The sequence below is a fragment of the Hyperoodon ampullatus genome, assembly GCF_949752795.1.
Source record: "Hyperoodon ampullatus genome assembly, chromosome: 15".
Taxonomy (NCBI): domain Eukaryota; kingdom Metazoa; phylum Chordata; class Mammalia; order Artiodactyla; family Ziphiidae; genus Hyperoodon; species Hyperoodon ampullatus.
Genome location: NC_136928.1, coordinates 73,763,212 through 73,778,921, shown reverse-complemented (window position 1 = coordinate 73,778,921; position 15,710 = coordinate 73,763,212). Strand labels below are relative to the sequence as shown.

The following is a 15,710-nucleotide window of genomic DNA, read 5'->3' as shown; positions in this document are numbered from 1 at the left end:
AGGCCCGCGTACCGCAAAAAAAAAAAAAAAAAGAGTAGCCCCCGCTCGCCGCAACTAGAGAAAGCCCGCATGCAGCAATGAAGACACAACACAGCCAAAAATAAATAAAATAAATAAATTTTAAAAAGGAATCAATATATTGGCAGACCACTCATTTTACTGAAGCATAATCCCAGAACCAAGGGCTCCCAAACTACTCAGTGAAAATGATGCAAGGGATGGGTGTGAGGAATGGCAGAGACCAAAAACCTCAGTGGCTTCTGAGCCTCTAATATGCTTTCCTAGGTGTGTGTTTTTGTGAGATAGATTTTCCCACCACATTGCCTTTGATTTCCTCACGTTGGCTCCATCCTGGCAGCCATACACATCAGGGCAAAGTACCAAAAAAAAAAAAAAACAAAAACTAACTGTACCAAGAAAAAGAATTAAAGTGCTGTAAAGTTCCTTACTCATATTTTCAGTAGTTTTCCTACTTAGTGATTTATCTGCAGCTTGAATCGAGAGCTCATTTGCAGAAACGTGAGCTCCACGCCAAATGTTCTGAGGTTGTATGTAGGCAAATTAAAAACAAAAATCCCTTTTCAGTTAACTGTAACAGGAGGCACCGAGTACTCACTGCCCCTGCATATCACACATATTTTCATTTAATCCTCACAATTTTAGGAGGCAGGTATTTCTTCCCTTGCCTACACATGAGGAAATTAAGGCTTAAAAGATGAAAGTGCTTGCCTAACCATGTAAAACTAAAGGTACCTGGGCAGTCTAGTTCCAGAATCCAAACTGAACCATTACAAGCTAATGCCCAGGAAAATTTGAATCTTAAGGTAGCCAATTTCTTTCTTAAACTATCAAATAGAATACAGAGCTATTTCACTTAAGGTCCTGGTAAATATTTAGAAAAGAAAGTTGTATGACTGGAACATAAACAAGAAATTATCTACAGGATGTGGAGGTAATAAAGTTCAACAAATACTCAACCTAATTTTGAGCTTCCCACAGGATCCATCCTGTAGTTGGAAGGTTCTTAGTATCGAAAGTACTCTCAGATCTGAGGTTCTGTGGGAAGTCAGGATATTATTCCTACTGTACAGATAGATAACTTAAAGGCCGAAAGGGTTACCACACAGACCACACGCCTCAGTGCCCAACCTAGGCCTGACCCACTCCTTTTCCCTCGGCAGTGCCTTCCAGAGGCCCACTGCAGCCTCTTCCAAGTGGGCACTGTGCCTTCTCACCTCTGTCTAGAGATGAATTTACTAAATGTCCGTAGCATCCAAATCCCATCAGATATATTAACCGATGGGTAAGGCAGACCGTGAACGCTGCTGCTCAGGGCTCTCTCTGCCCTCCCCTACTCGCCCACCCCCTTCTGAGAAACCACTGCCATTAGGGCAAATAGTAACTACCCAGGTCACTTTAGGAAACTACTTTTCTGAAGTGGATAAGCTAGGGTGGGAGGACACGACATTTATTTCCTTTTTAGGATCTTTAATTTCATCACTACACGTGGCGCAAGTCAACAACTCCGGAGGGGCTTTCAGTTTGGAATAGAACCAAACCAGGATAAAATTAAAATGGAGGATAAACAATGTGTACGATGCAAACTCCTTTTCCCATTTAGTTTTATAAGATCACCATTTTGGATTCTACTGAATTATCTGTATAGATTAAAAAAAAATTAGCTATAGAAGGGACAGGAAAATGGGAACAGTATTAGCAGCGGTTGAGAATTAGGTTCTAGGTATCTTTTAATATATATTCTCAATTCTTAAAACCATGGATTTAAAAATAGTTCCATCTCATAGTAAAGATGAAGGCACTGAGGCTGAGATAACACACCCAAGTTCACAAGGTTTGTAAACAGTGAGGTTAACTTTAAATCCATGCCTGAACCCAAACTGTACTTAGTCTCCTGAAGTGCATGTGAAAAGGAAACAAACACGTGTGGGTAAAGATATGTGATTTAATTTGATCCTCAAAAACCATCATTTTATCAGTATCATCTTATCAGTAAGGAAACAGGCTTAAAGTTTCATCATATGAGGTGTGTAATCACGCTATGTAATTAGATTATGAATATTAAAAGACAGAATTAATACCATCAGTGTAATCAGTGGCCCTAGACTAGCATCCATGTGATAAAGATATTTTTGTTTTCCTTCAATCAGAGTAAACCTGAATGGTCAATGGAACTGTAATTGAGGTACAGAGGGGTATTTTATCTAGAGAAAAACACAAGACCAGGTTTATTTCATACAATGTTATTCACACATTTTTCATTTTCTAATTTATACATAATATACAAAGAAGTGAAGATAACATTATTTCATATGAACCAATAAGAGCCAGGACTTAAGACAAACTGGTCCAGAAACAACCCATATCAAGACACCCAAGAGTAAAGCCTAAGTGGTTCTGCCCAATTAAGTTTATTCTGAAATGTCATTTTCAGAGTATACCAAAACTCCATGCCAATTTATTAAAAGGTGGAATTAGAGAGGTGGGCACCAAAAATAGCAGACCGCAAAATTTCTAGAAAATAAAATAAACCCTAAAATACTGGGGAGATTGGTTGTCAACACTGGGATACATGGGAACATCAGGAACCCAAGACAACTGTTCAGTTTCCCAATGTGCCATTCTCTAGGACTTTCTAAATTTGCAGAAATAATCTGCCTGTGTGAACAGAAGATAAGGATAAAGGAAAACCAGGAATTCAACTGTGCAAATCCAGGAAAGTCACCACCAATCCGCAACAAGGACAACTTTGATCCTGAAACCATGAGCTGATACTGGGAACAAAAGTTCAACACAGGTCCAAGACATTCTGAGGCTGGCAAAACAAAGTGGGGAAGAGTGGCAGAGAGCAGTTCTGTACGGAGGGAAAAAAGCTCTGTTACTGTGACTGGGACATGCTGATGAACTAGTGTGAGTATGAGAAGGGACCGTGACAGTGATAAGTGGTTAAATTTTATGGCCTCAACATGGAATGTTGGGTTAGAAAACTAGAAGAACTCAACATCAAACAGGAAGAAGTACGCCTGGCGCCCAAACTCCATGCCGCTAGTCTTAGGTTCATGATAGGAACAGCTATGTGAAAAAACCTTTATATTCAATATTGTGCTCAGAAGATTGCTTTTCTTCTGCAGACTTCTAATAAAAAAATCCCTCACATGTTCAAATTGAAAGAGATAGCATGGTTCATTAGTTTTTAGCATTAAACATAAGTGGGTCAACATAAAAGTTTTATACAAAATACTGACTTCAACAAAATACAAAGCACTTTCTTTATCTTTCAGAAACTGAATATACAAAGCAAGTTTTTTTTCCAAAATATTTTCATAGGCAAAGGATTAAAAACGATTTTAATTATACACATATGGTCACAATTTTGCCTTAAAAAGATTGTTGGGAAATGTACATAAGGCCGCTTGTAAATGTACATCATGTTACTGTTATGTCTTATGTCCAGAGAAAAAATGTTATCATACAGATTTGCTATTACTTGGGAGTAGGCTATTCAAAAATACAGTACTCTTCTGTACAAAGAAAAAAGTCACATCACATTTAATAAGATGGAAAAAGCATTGGCCTCCATGGTAACCAAATATCTCAGTCCAATACTTTCTATTATGCACAGTACCCTGACTTCTTGAAAGTGATCCAAATCCTAGCATGTCCATATTAACAGAGTCAACAACTATGTTATAAAACAAAATGTTTTTCACAATAATAAAAAGAAAGCTGGTTCATACTTCTGAAACCATATAAAGATAAAAAATTTTTAAAAAATCACTCTTGATTTGGAGAAATAAATTTACATTATACAACACTATATGCCAGGTCAGAGGGCAGGGACATAAATGTACACTAAAATGCAAATGTTTCCCAAAGAGATAAAACAAATTCCATTTACAGCATTAAGGTTTACAAATGTACACCTGTACAGCCAAAGAAAACATCATTACTAAATTAGCAAGGCTTTTTATAATAAACATTGAAACAAGATTTGCTTTCAAAGTGTAAACTTACATCTATTACTACACACACACAATGCATATATTTATAGGAAGCAAAAAAAGCTATCTGAATATGTAATCATGCTTAAATGTTGAGCTATCAAATTCACTTTTCAGTGGCCCCTTTTCACCTCTATCTGGTTCCTACTTTCTGAATCTACTATGAAAAAGCAAAATTAATCTCAACACTTTTTCAACATGTCCTTGTAATTCTATAAGCAAAACAATATACAAATCTCCACTCTTTCTCATCACAAACCAAACTGAAAAGTTAAAATGGAACTTAACTTTTCGTTTAGCCTACTTTAACTGGATGGAAGTGTCACCATGATATTGTTTTTTCTACCTCTTACAACAATTACATATGTAAGTATATACAATACTTCTGTACATTGCCAGAGACATTTTGGGGCAGTATTTGTATTAAAACCACATCTACTGTAAATAATGTAAGTTCTTTTCATTTCAAATCATTTAATTCTTGTCTGTCTTGCCGAGTTTTTATTTGCATGATAGTTTGTGAATTACCAAAATACAACTTAACTTTCTTTTTAAAAATATTAATAATATTTATGCAGTTGATTGTTAATCTGTTATAAAAGGCTTCACACAAAGGACAAAAAAAAACCCATAAGGACTATATTTCTATATACATTTCTATAAACCTGTTGTGCTATGGGGTCCATAGACCTACCAGACTGCAAGCCAGTTTATTAAAAGAATACTGTACTTTTTCCTTTAAAAACTATTTTTGTGACTTTACAAGGTAAAAATTTACAAAATATGTGACAGCATTTTTTGATACAGTTACATCATATACAGGCATTCTGTGCTTTGCCAGCAATCCAATCTGATAGGTCTCCACTCAGGGCTGAATATAATTTATAACTCACCACCCCCCACCCCCAAATATACACAAGAACCTTAAAAAATTTACAAATGGATGAATAAAGTCAATAAATAGTTTCACTTTAAAAAAAATTTGAAGATTCATAGTTGAGTTGTGTTTTGATAATTCACAAAAGAAACATTCCTCTCACATGGTTACATCATCTTCTTTTTCCTTTACAGCATTCCATTTGGTGGTCCTCCAATAGGCCCTAGATCTGGGCTATTTTTCAAATAATATTTTTCCAACTTGGCCAGTATATGCTTCCCGTATGTGTATTTGCGCAAAGTAGTAATGTGAGGTCGAATCTGAAAAATAAATGATCTGCTTAGGAAATCTAAGTTATTTTAGTTTCTGATTCCTTAAAAAAGTGCCCCCAAATCTGGGTGATTTGGAAGAATAACTGAAATTTTAAATTTCAAATCCAAAGAAAGTTGTTTGCAAAAGCAGTTCTGTTCCACTCAATCTCTCCCAACTTCTACTCTCAAAATTGTTCAATGAATAAACAAACCACTATTCCTATAAACTACTACACGTGCAAACAGTAGAGGGGCTCCAAACAGCAGAGAAGTACCACTAATGAGCTATTATATTCTTATAAGGTTTACGAGGGCAAAATTCTATAACTCTATGCAACTGGACAAAAATTCAAAACAAAATGGAGCAAAAGACATGAACAAGCAATCAGACGTGTGATAGCTAATACATTTAACATGTTCAATATCTCCTTAATTGTTTCAAAAATGCAAATGAGAAGAAACATATCATTATCTTTCCATCCAGACTGGCAAAGATTTTATAAATAATAACTGGTACTGATGAGAAGAGTAAAACAGGCACTCTTCTCAAATACTAGATAGAAAAAAAAATACTAGATAGATCTGCAAACTTGTAAAAGATTTCTGGAGAGCTACTTGGCAGAAATCTATTAAAATGTAACATGTTCACATACTCTGTGCCAGCAATTCCACAGCTAGGGATTTACCTTACAAAAACACTTAATTATGCAAAGATGTTTATATAAACACTGCTAAGAACAGTTATTAAATAATCAAAATGCCCTAAATATGATATTAAGTAATGTAGTTGTTAAAAATAAGACTGAAAAAAATGTTATATATATTCTTAAGCAGAACTACTAAATTTTTAAAAACACAGAAAATCAAGAGGGCAAAAATACTACCAGTGTTCTTTTTAACAGTACGTTTTCCTGTGGAAATTAATGATTTCTTAAAGAATCATTTGATTCTAGCAGGACAGAGAGAGAAAACAGCTTAACTCATTAAAAAAAAAAATCAAACCGATATAAATTTTCTCTTTAAGAAAATTTACTAGGTTAGTGAGAAAATTTAGTCAGATTTTAAAATAAATGTTCAGCCAATGTATTATGGCAAATCAAATATACCTAAATAAGATGGTGAAGGGAAAAACAATGCTAACGGTAGGTAAATAGATGAGAAATGAATGGGATTTTACTGAGTTGATTACCTTAAGAATTTAATAAAGGGGTATATCATACCTACATCTGCCAACGGTTTTCCACGGATTTTAATTTTTTTTCTGCAGTTGTAACAATTCTGAGGAAATTAAAGCCTAGGGAAGTTAAATGAGTAGCCTGAGGTCACACAAACTGAATCACCTATTTTAAGTGCTACAAACTGTACTACCTTGTGCATGATTATCTTTCTCTGAGCAGGCTCAGCCATGTCAATCATCTTCTGAACTACATAGTTGGCATACTGGTCCTTCATCATGGTGTATAAGGCACTGTGAGGACCGTCATTCTGGCAGCAAACTTCATCGATCAGTAATGCTCTCTCAGCACGGGAGGCATGAGTGACACACTTTTCTACTACATTGCTAGAAAATTAAAGTACACACACAAAAAGTTATTTTGTTATTTTTTAGTAGAAAAATTTCCTTGGTTTTTGAAAGTACTTGCTCAATGCACTGGAAGACAGAAGAGTCAAAATAGGATTCTCTTGTAATTCTCTTACAGTTACTTTCAAAACAGAAATTAATATCATAGAAGAACCCATATTGGATATCTGCAAGTTTAATTACAGGCCTCAAAATTATAATTAAATAATAATTAAAACTGTAATTCAAGGGGGGGGGAGTAGGTCATTAATAAGGTCTGAGGCTTTCATGAACATGCACTAAATAAATTAGATTTGCATTTATGTACACATCTTGGGAAGAAATAATTTTCCAAATACAGATCTCAAAAATGGAATATACGAGGGCAAACCCATTTGTCGTGTAGATTCTATAAGAACAAAAGCAACATTCTATTATGTACCTTTTGCCTCTATTAAAAAAGACAATATTCCAACATTATATTCTATATGCATTTCTGTGCTTACTAATAAAAGCCAGAGAGTTGAAAGACTTGACCCCTGGGATTAGAAAATAACACAATACCTGGCAAATTTGTGTTGACTCAGGGCTAAGACCTTTCCTCTGATTTCAGAAACAATTTTGCTCTTGTCTTCAGGTCGACCATGTTCCAGTACATGCTGAATAACATAATTGCCATACTGATCCTAAGTGCAGATATTAAAAAATTACTTTCCTTAAGAATAATGGTAATTCTTCAAAAAGATGTTCATCAATTTTCCAAAAATCCAATAGTACAATCAGGAGAATACAACAGGCTTTTGTCTCACTGAGTGTTTCTATAATGTGCTAACAATAAATTATATTCCCTTTTTAAAAAATCAGAATATTTTCAAAAATATATAAACATTTCAAAATATTAGGGAGTTTATACCTGTACCAACTGCTCTGTATGTTGGTGAAGTTCTTCTAAGATAGGTAAGGTCTGTTCTGCAGTGCAGTGCTCTAGGATGCGCTGGATTACTCTGCAGCCGTAAGGATGAGTTGAAAGTACAAACACCTTAAGACAATTAGAAGAAATAAATTTCCATTTTGTGACATTTTTGGAAGGACATGTTTTTGATAACATGCTGAATTAATTTAAAATAGAATGGGAAATTCACATTTATTGATAATATGCCAACTGTCATGTGACAAAGGCTGGGAAGCAGGGTACTGAATTTAGGAGCTAACGGATATCCTTTTGGTTTGTTTTTATACTGATTTTTAAAAAACTCTCTGTTTTATACTGGAGTATAGCCGATTAACAATGGTGTGACAGTTTCAGGTACACAGCAAAGCAAATCAGCCATGATACGCATGTATCCGTTCTCCCCCAAACTTCCCTCCTATCCACGCTGCCACATACCATTAAGCAGAGTTCCCTGTGTTATACAGTAGGTCTTGGTTATCCATCTGATATACAGCAGTGTGTACATGTCAATCCCACGCTCCCTAACTATCCCTTCCCCCACCGCCGGTAACCATAAGTTCACTAACGGATATTTTGATCAAAAGGAACCTAATCAGAAGATGGAAGGCATGTAATAATGACAAAGAATGGATTGTGCAGTAGGGGTAGTGCATGTTGTAATTAGAAGCTATTAATTATTATGTAATTAATTACTGATATTTATTTTGCCTTTTATTATACAGTCCTAAGTCTTCTTCCCTCCTCTCCCTCTCCCAGAAAATTTGGAAAACACTGTTGGGTTTACAATAGTGGTAAGTAGTTGTCTTTACTTCTTAGAGTAATATAAATTAAACTCATATTTCTACATTTTTCAGCTGCAAAAAATGAAGCTATCTATTGACTCTATGAAAGAGGCAGAAATTAATGCACATTCAGTATTTATCTCCTATTTTTGTATGAAAGTACTGGGTATTATCTTTTGATTTATAAAAACTATGTCAGTTAACACTCAAATTCTAACTAATTAGAAGCCAAAAATCAATCTTACTTGTCCTTTGAAAGCATCAATGATGAACTGTAGTGACTGTGGCTGAACACATTCAATACATTTTTGTACAACATGGTTTCCATTTTGATCTTTCACACATTTGAGTACATGACCATCTAGCTCCTTTACCATTTCACTCTGCAAAAGAGAAGACATTTAAATTACCTCACCAAACAGCACAGAAGGATTTTACATAAAAGTACTGAGATAGGAACAAAAGTATACTCAAAAATTTGTTTGCAATTTTTTATATGTCAAAGTTTAAAATTCCCCAAAGTGTAATAAGCAGAAGCCACTGAGGGTGAGAATTACTAAAACATTTTACAGGATTATAATGTAAATGATATCTGCTGAAATATAACTTAGTGGTACTCAATTTGCTATATACTACTATCTTCACTGTGTACATCATCCACTTATCTTTCTCAACTGACAACTAATATAATGATTTTAGAATTCTACGTTTTTTTATCTACGTAGCATATCCCTTCCCCCAAATAATAATCATCATTATCATTTTTTGGCTGTGCCACACAGCATGCAGGATCTTAGTTCCCCGACCAGGGATTGAACCTGTGCCCCCTGCAGTGGAAGCAAGGAGTCCTAACCACTGAACTGCCAGGGAATGCCCCCAAGTAATTATTTGTGATGGCTCCTTGAGTTTATCAAGTGCCCGGAAAAGGGTAAGAAGCTGAGCGAGCACTGATGGGCTATGTGATTTTCACGTAATATTTCAATTATGAGAAGAAATTATTGTTGAGCACTTTTACTCTTCTTTTTAATAATCTTATAACAAAGAACTTGATTCAGGGAATTCCTTGGCAGTCGAGTCGTTAGGACTCCGAGCTTCCATTGCTGGGGCCTGTGTTTGATCCTTGGTTGGGGAAATAAGATCCTGCAAGCCGCTTGGTGTGGCCAAAAAAAAAAAAATAATAAGAACCTGACTCAATATAACTTTCCTTTATCATTTGATACCTTCTTCAGGGACAGATTCTCAGGCGATTTTAGATTTTTGCTCATTTAATGGGCAAAAATGACACCTTTCAATTTATATTTGATTACTAATAAGGTTAAACTTATTTACAGTAAGGTTTATTTACTAAGTGCATTTTCTTTTAACTAACAATCTTAATATTTTTCTCATAAGTTTGTAAGACTTCATTAAATAAACATCTTAATCCTTAGGGAAAAATATAGGTAGCCACACAATAACCTGCGTGCCTTATTAGTGCAGTAGGAAATAGCATTGTGAAGAAATGGAGTACACCTAGTGTAAACATATTCACAGTTTTTTTTTTTTGGCTGCGCCGTGCAGCATGCAGGGTTTTAGTTCCCTGACCAGGGATCGAACCCATGTCCCCTGCAGTGGAAGTGCAGAGCCCTAACCACTGGACCACCAGGGCATTCCCGGTATTCACATTTAAAATATCTCTCACCCAGGGACTTCCCTGGTGGCGGAGAGGTTAAGAATCCACCTGCCAATGCAGGGGACACGGGTTTTTGATCCCTCGTCTGGGAAGATCCCACATGCCACGGAGCAACTAAGCCTGTGCGCCACAACTACGGAGCCTGCGCTCTAGAGCCCACGAGACACAAATACGGAGCCCGCATGCCACGACTACTGAAGCTCACACGCTCTAGGGCCCGCATGCTGCAACTACCGAAGCCCGCACGCCTAGAGCCCGTGCTTGGCAACAAAGGAAGCCACTGCAATGAGAAGCCGCACACCACAACAAAGAGTAGCACCTGCTTACTGCAACCAGAGAAAGCCCACGCGCAGGAACGGAAACCCAACGCAGCCAAAAAAATCCCCACAACTCTCTCACCCAAAAAACTCTCAACTGTATTCTGACATAACTAGAGGAATCCTTGAAGTCAAGATATCACACAAATGTTAGTTATAAACTAAAAATATGGACTAAATTACAAAATCAAATGTACTTAAGAATCCAAACAGGAGGGAATTCCCTGGTGGTCCAGAGGTTAGGACCCTGCACTCTCACTGCTGAGGGCCTGGGTTCGATCCCTTGTCAAGGAACTAAAATCCCATAAGCCATGGAGAGCGGGGTGGGGGAAGAATCCAAATAGGAAATGTAATACCATTAATCATCTGAAGCTTACTCCCAATGCTTTATATTTTCAAATATTAAAGACACGTAACATATCGTTGTTTTTATTTATTTATTTATTTTGCGGTACGCGGGCCTCTCACTGCTGTGGCCTCTCCCGTTGCGGAGCACAAGCTCCGGACGCGCAGGCTCAGTGGCCATGGCTCACGGGCCCAGCCGCCCCGCGGCATGTGGGATCCTCCTGGACTGGGGCACGAACCCGTGTCCCCTGCATCGGCAGGCAGACTCTCAACCACTGCGCCACCAGGGAAGCCCTCGTTTTTTTTTTTTAAAAGAAAGAATTGGAAAATTTTACTCAAGCCAAACTTGAGGATTATAACCTGGGAAGGGAATCTCAGAAAGCTCTGAGAACTGTTCCCAAAATAAAGTATCTATACCAGTCTGAGAGTTAAGAGCAGAGAAGTTCTAAGTACCAATACAGTCAAACTGTTAATCTAATCTCTCTCCATTATGACACATCTTCAATGACTCCAAAACTCAGAATTTCCTCAAGAGGAACAATGCTATTTTCTCACAGATGTTCACTGCTGTGATTAATGTATATACATAACACATACATATCCATCCATATACATTATTGCCTTTAATTCTCGAATTTATCATATGAATGTAGGTTGAAAGTCAAAGCCAATCTCTTTCCAAACTAATTACCAATACCTTTTAAAAAATAATTATTTTCTTTACTCTTATTATATTTTATTGTAATATATAAACCAGTTATATACAGTATCTATGGGAGGTTATGAATTTCATTTTAAAAGTCTGTTTACCTCATGCGCAAACCATGCTAATTGATTAGTGGTGCTACACAGTTTCTTTTTTTTTTTTTTTTAAAGTAAGCACAATAGCTAACGTTTATTATGCTTTTATTTATTTATTTATTTAAATTAATTTATTTATTTATGGCTGTGTTGGGTCTTTGTTTCTGTGCGAGGGCTTTCTCTAGTTGTGGCAAGCGGGGGCCACTCTTCATCGCGGTGCGTGGGCCTCTCTCTATCGCAGCCTCTCTAGTTGCGGAGCACAAGCTCCAGACGAGCTCCAGTAGTTGTGGCTCACGGGCCTAATTGCTCCGTGGCATGTGGGATCTTCCCAGACCAGGGCTCGAACCCGTGTCCCCTGCATTAGCAGGCAGACTCTCAACCACTGCGCCACCAGGGAAGCCCAAGAATAGAGTTACTACTTTTTGTTGGTTTGTTTGTTTGTTTTTGCGGTACGCGGGCCTCTCACTGTTGTGGCCTCTCCCGTTGCGGAGCACAGGCTCCGGACACGCAGGCTCAGCAGCCATGGCTCACGGGCCCAGCCGCTCCTTGGCATGTGGGATCTTCCTGGACCGGGGCACGAACCCGTGTCCCCTGCATCAGCAGGCGGACTCTCAACCACTGCGCCACCAGGGAAGCCCGCTACACAGTTTCTTTAAAAAATCTAGTGGATAAGCAATTTTCCTCATCCCCTACTCTCCTTAATATCTTTGTCTATTTAAAATAATTTAAAAATTTATTTTGATCATTTACAAGAAAATTCCTATGAGTACATAATTGGAATTGTACTAATCTCTTTTTTACTTAAAATACTTAGAACTTTCCATCCAAGAACATGGTATACTTCCCAATTAATTTATATGTGCTCTCTTTTCTCTTAAAGAACTGTACATCTTGTTAAGAGGATGCTTAGGCTACTTTTCCTGTTGAATGAAATTTTTAAAACTTTGTATATACTTTTTTTTTTTTTGGCCACGTCGCACAGCTTGTGGGATCTTAGCTCCCCGACCAGGAACTGAACCAATCCCTCAGCAGTGAAAGCGCGGAGTCCTAACCACTGGACCACCAGGGAATTCCCTGTATATACATTTTTAACTGGCATATAGGAATGCAATTGGTTTTAAAATATTTATTCTTACGATAGAAGTTTAAGTGTAATCCAAATAAACACTGGGAATAGTAAAATGTATTCCTGATACTACAGAAAATCAAATGAGCAGTGGTAGCAGAAACACCCACCATCTAGCACTCTGCTTGACATACAGTAGGTACTCAAATACTTTCACTTAGAAATGAAAAGATGAAGAAAATGAACAGAGGACAGATCAAAGATGTGTTGTGTAACTTTCAATTAATTACATACTGTTTGAGATAGATTTTAAAAAATATTTTAGTCTGTGGAAATATTTAACATTTCACTCCAAGATTACTGTAAGATAAAAATTTAAAAATTGGATAAAATAATACAAAAATTTTGTCTTAACTTACAATTACCTGCTGGTCAGATGAAATAGACTCTAATGCTTTCTGAATAACACGGCAGCCATACATCTGCAATGCTAAGGGTAGAACATGACCACGAATACGAGTAGCCAGGGCTAATTTTTGATCCAAACTCCCAAACTGACAGAAAAAAAAATTAATAAAAATGACTATAATATTACTTTGTTAAACTTGAATAACCCACTGTTTGCACTCTATTTAATCTATTTATAAAATATCACATTTGGCAAGTATGTAGGGAGAAGGCATTTAGGTAAAAGCGAATTAAGATAGACCAAGAGATGCTTGAAATAATATCACTTTTTAGAGGGTAAGTCATTCTATCTACTATTTCCTTTTTACTAACATATTAACCACCTGTTATTCTTTTAAAGTAAACATCTTCACTCTTCATTTCAAACAAACACCCCCACTGTCTTTTAAAAAAACGAATTTCTGAGGCATACATTCAGACCAAATAATTCTCAACTATATTCTGACTGTGGAGGAAATCTGTTAAGTCAAGCTACAACATAGATGTTTAGTTATAAACTAAAAAATTTGCTGAATTACAAAATAAATGACACCTAACAAATCCACATAAAGACTGTACTACTATTCATTAATTGTTTCACGTAAGACTTACTCCTAATGCTTTATATTTTCAAATATATTTCAAATATTAATCAGGATTCGTATTAAACTTCTCATTTAATATAAGACCATACACTTAAAAAATATATACCATTAAAATATGACATTTTAACCATTTTTAATTCAGTGGCATTGACTATATTCTCACCATGTGCAATCACCACCACAATCTGATTCCAAATCTCTTCCATTGCCCCAAACAGAAACACTGTACTCTTTAAGCAATATCCCCCTATTCCCCCTCTTACCCCAACCGGTCTACTAGTAAGACTAGGAAACCCTAGTTGACTTTATGTCCTTATGAATTTGCTTTTTCTAGGTATTTCACATAAATGGAGCCCTGTAATGTTTGTTCTTTTGTACCTGGCTTATTTCACTTAGTTCCATCCATGTGTAAGCATGTATCAAAGCTTCATTCCTTCTTATGGCTGAACAATATTCTACTGCATGTATATACCACATTCTGTTTATACATTCATCTGCTGGATTGTTTCCACCTTTTGGCTATTATAAACAATGCTGAAATGAACACTGGTGTTTAAGTCCTTGTTTTCAATCCTTTTGGGTATATACCTAGGATGGAATTGCTGGGTTATATGGTAATTTTATGTTTAGTTTTTTGAGGAACTGCCAAACTTTTCCACAGTGGCTGCACCATTTTACATTCCCACCAACAATGTACAAGGGTTCTCATTTCTCCACATCTTCACCAACATTTGTTATTTTCTGTTTTTTAAATTACAGCCATCCCACTAGATGTAAAATAGACTCTCCTTGTGGTTTTCATTTGCATTTCCCTAATGACTAAGGGTGCTGAGCTTCTTTTCATGTGCTTACTGCACATTTGAATATCTCCTATGGAGAAATATCTATTCAAGCCCTTTGTCCATTTTTTAACTGAGCTGTCTTTCCGTTGTTGAGTTTCAGGAATTCTTCATATATTCTGGATATAAAATCTTTATCAGATTTTTGATCTGCAAATATTTTCTCCCAAGCTCACATATTTTTATATGAAAATAAACTCATCCAACTTTCAGAGCTTTTCTAAGCATTAAGCATATACAAACATGTATGTGTGCTTACCTCAAAAAATTTCTGTATAACATAGTTGCCAAAAACATCTGTCATTAATTGATAGGCTGCTTGTAGAATTTCATTAAATACCATCTGTCGCTCAGCTGGAGTAGCTCTCTCTAGCTTTTGCTGTATGAATCTATGTGGGAAATATTTTAATGCCATGACAGTATATTGATAATAAGCTCTGGCAATATCCAAATCTGACTCAAGTATTATACACCCCGATATATATTGGATATATACATATATATATGTGGATACATACATATCCACATAAATAAAATCATTTCCAGAAATAGTACTAATACATTTTATTCAATTTAAAATAAAAAGAACAAAGCATTTCTTTGTTAACACCTTAATTTAAAATAACTTCTAGTTAGACTGGCAAAAAATCTGGACATGAAGATGTTTAATGCCTCTTAAGTTAGTTCTGGTTGTATTATAATCAATGAAAAACTACAAAGATATTACTGGTATTCATTTATTTTTAATAATCATATTATTACTAAGTATTTTTAGAACATAATAAAAGAAACCTTTAGAAATAAAATTCATGAGACACAACTTAATTCCTAACTAAGCTAGCTACTGTGGACTTCCTTGGTGGTCCAGTGGTTAAGACTCCATGCTCCCAATGTAGGGGGCATGGGTTCGATCCCTGGTTGGGGAAGATCCCGCATGCCATGGCCAAAAAAAGAAGCTAGCCATTGTGAGTGACACATGGTCGATTTGCTACTCTTAAGGAACTTTAAGAACTTTCAACCATAGGGAGATAAAATTTGTATGCAACTATATAATCAAAAATGATTTTAAAAAATTTTAGATTTACTTTAAAAAGATACCTCAAATTTAATAAATGT

General features: G+C 36.1%; 1 protein-coding gene across 8 annotated transcripts in view; it reads right to left on the bottom strand.

Annotated features, from left to right (window-relative positions):
* Nucleotides 1–5,084: 5,084 nt before the first annotated feature.
* Nucleotides 5,085–15,710, bottom strand: part of PUM2 (pumilio RNA binding family member 2) — a gene marked incomplete at both ends in the record, with an annotated part of 70,146 nt that continues 59,520 nt past the window's right edge. For 5 of the 8 annotated variants that reach the window (XM_079720800.1, XM_079720803.1, XM_079720801.1 and 2 more), the window contains 7 exons: nucleotides 5,085–5,216; nucleotides 6,576–6,768; nucleotides 7,333–7,454; nucleotides 7,682–7,807; nucleotides 8,748–8,885; nucleotides 13,129–13,257; nucleotides 14,854–14,983. In XM_079720800.1, the coding sequence (XP_079576926.1) occupies nucleotides 5,085–5,216; nucleotides 6,576–6,768; nucleotides 7,333–7,454; nucleotides 7,682–7,807; nucleotides 8,748–8,885; nucleotides 13,129–13,257; nucleotides 14,854–14,983 (970 nt within the window). Of the gene's footprint in view, nucleotides 5,217–6,575; nucleotides 6,769–7,332; nucleotides 7,455–7,681; nucleotides 7,808–8,747; nucleotides 8,886–13,122; nucleotides 13,258–14,853; nucleotides 14,984–15,710 lie in introns of all 8 variants that reach the window. The other 3 variants (XM_079720798.1, XM_079720799.1, XM_079720802.1) reach the window with 1 other exon arrangement.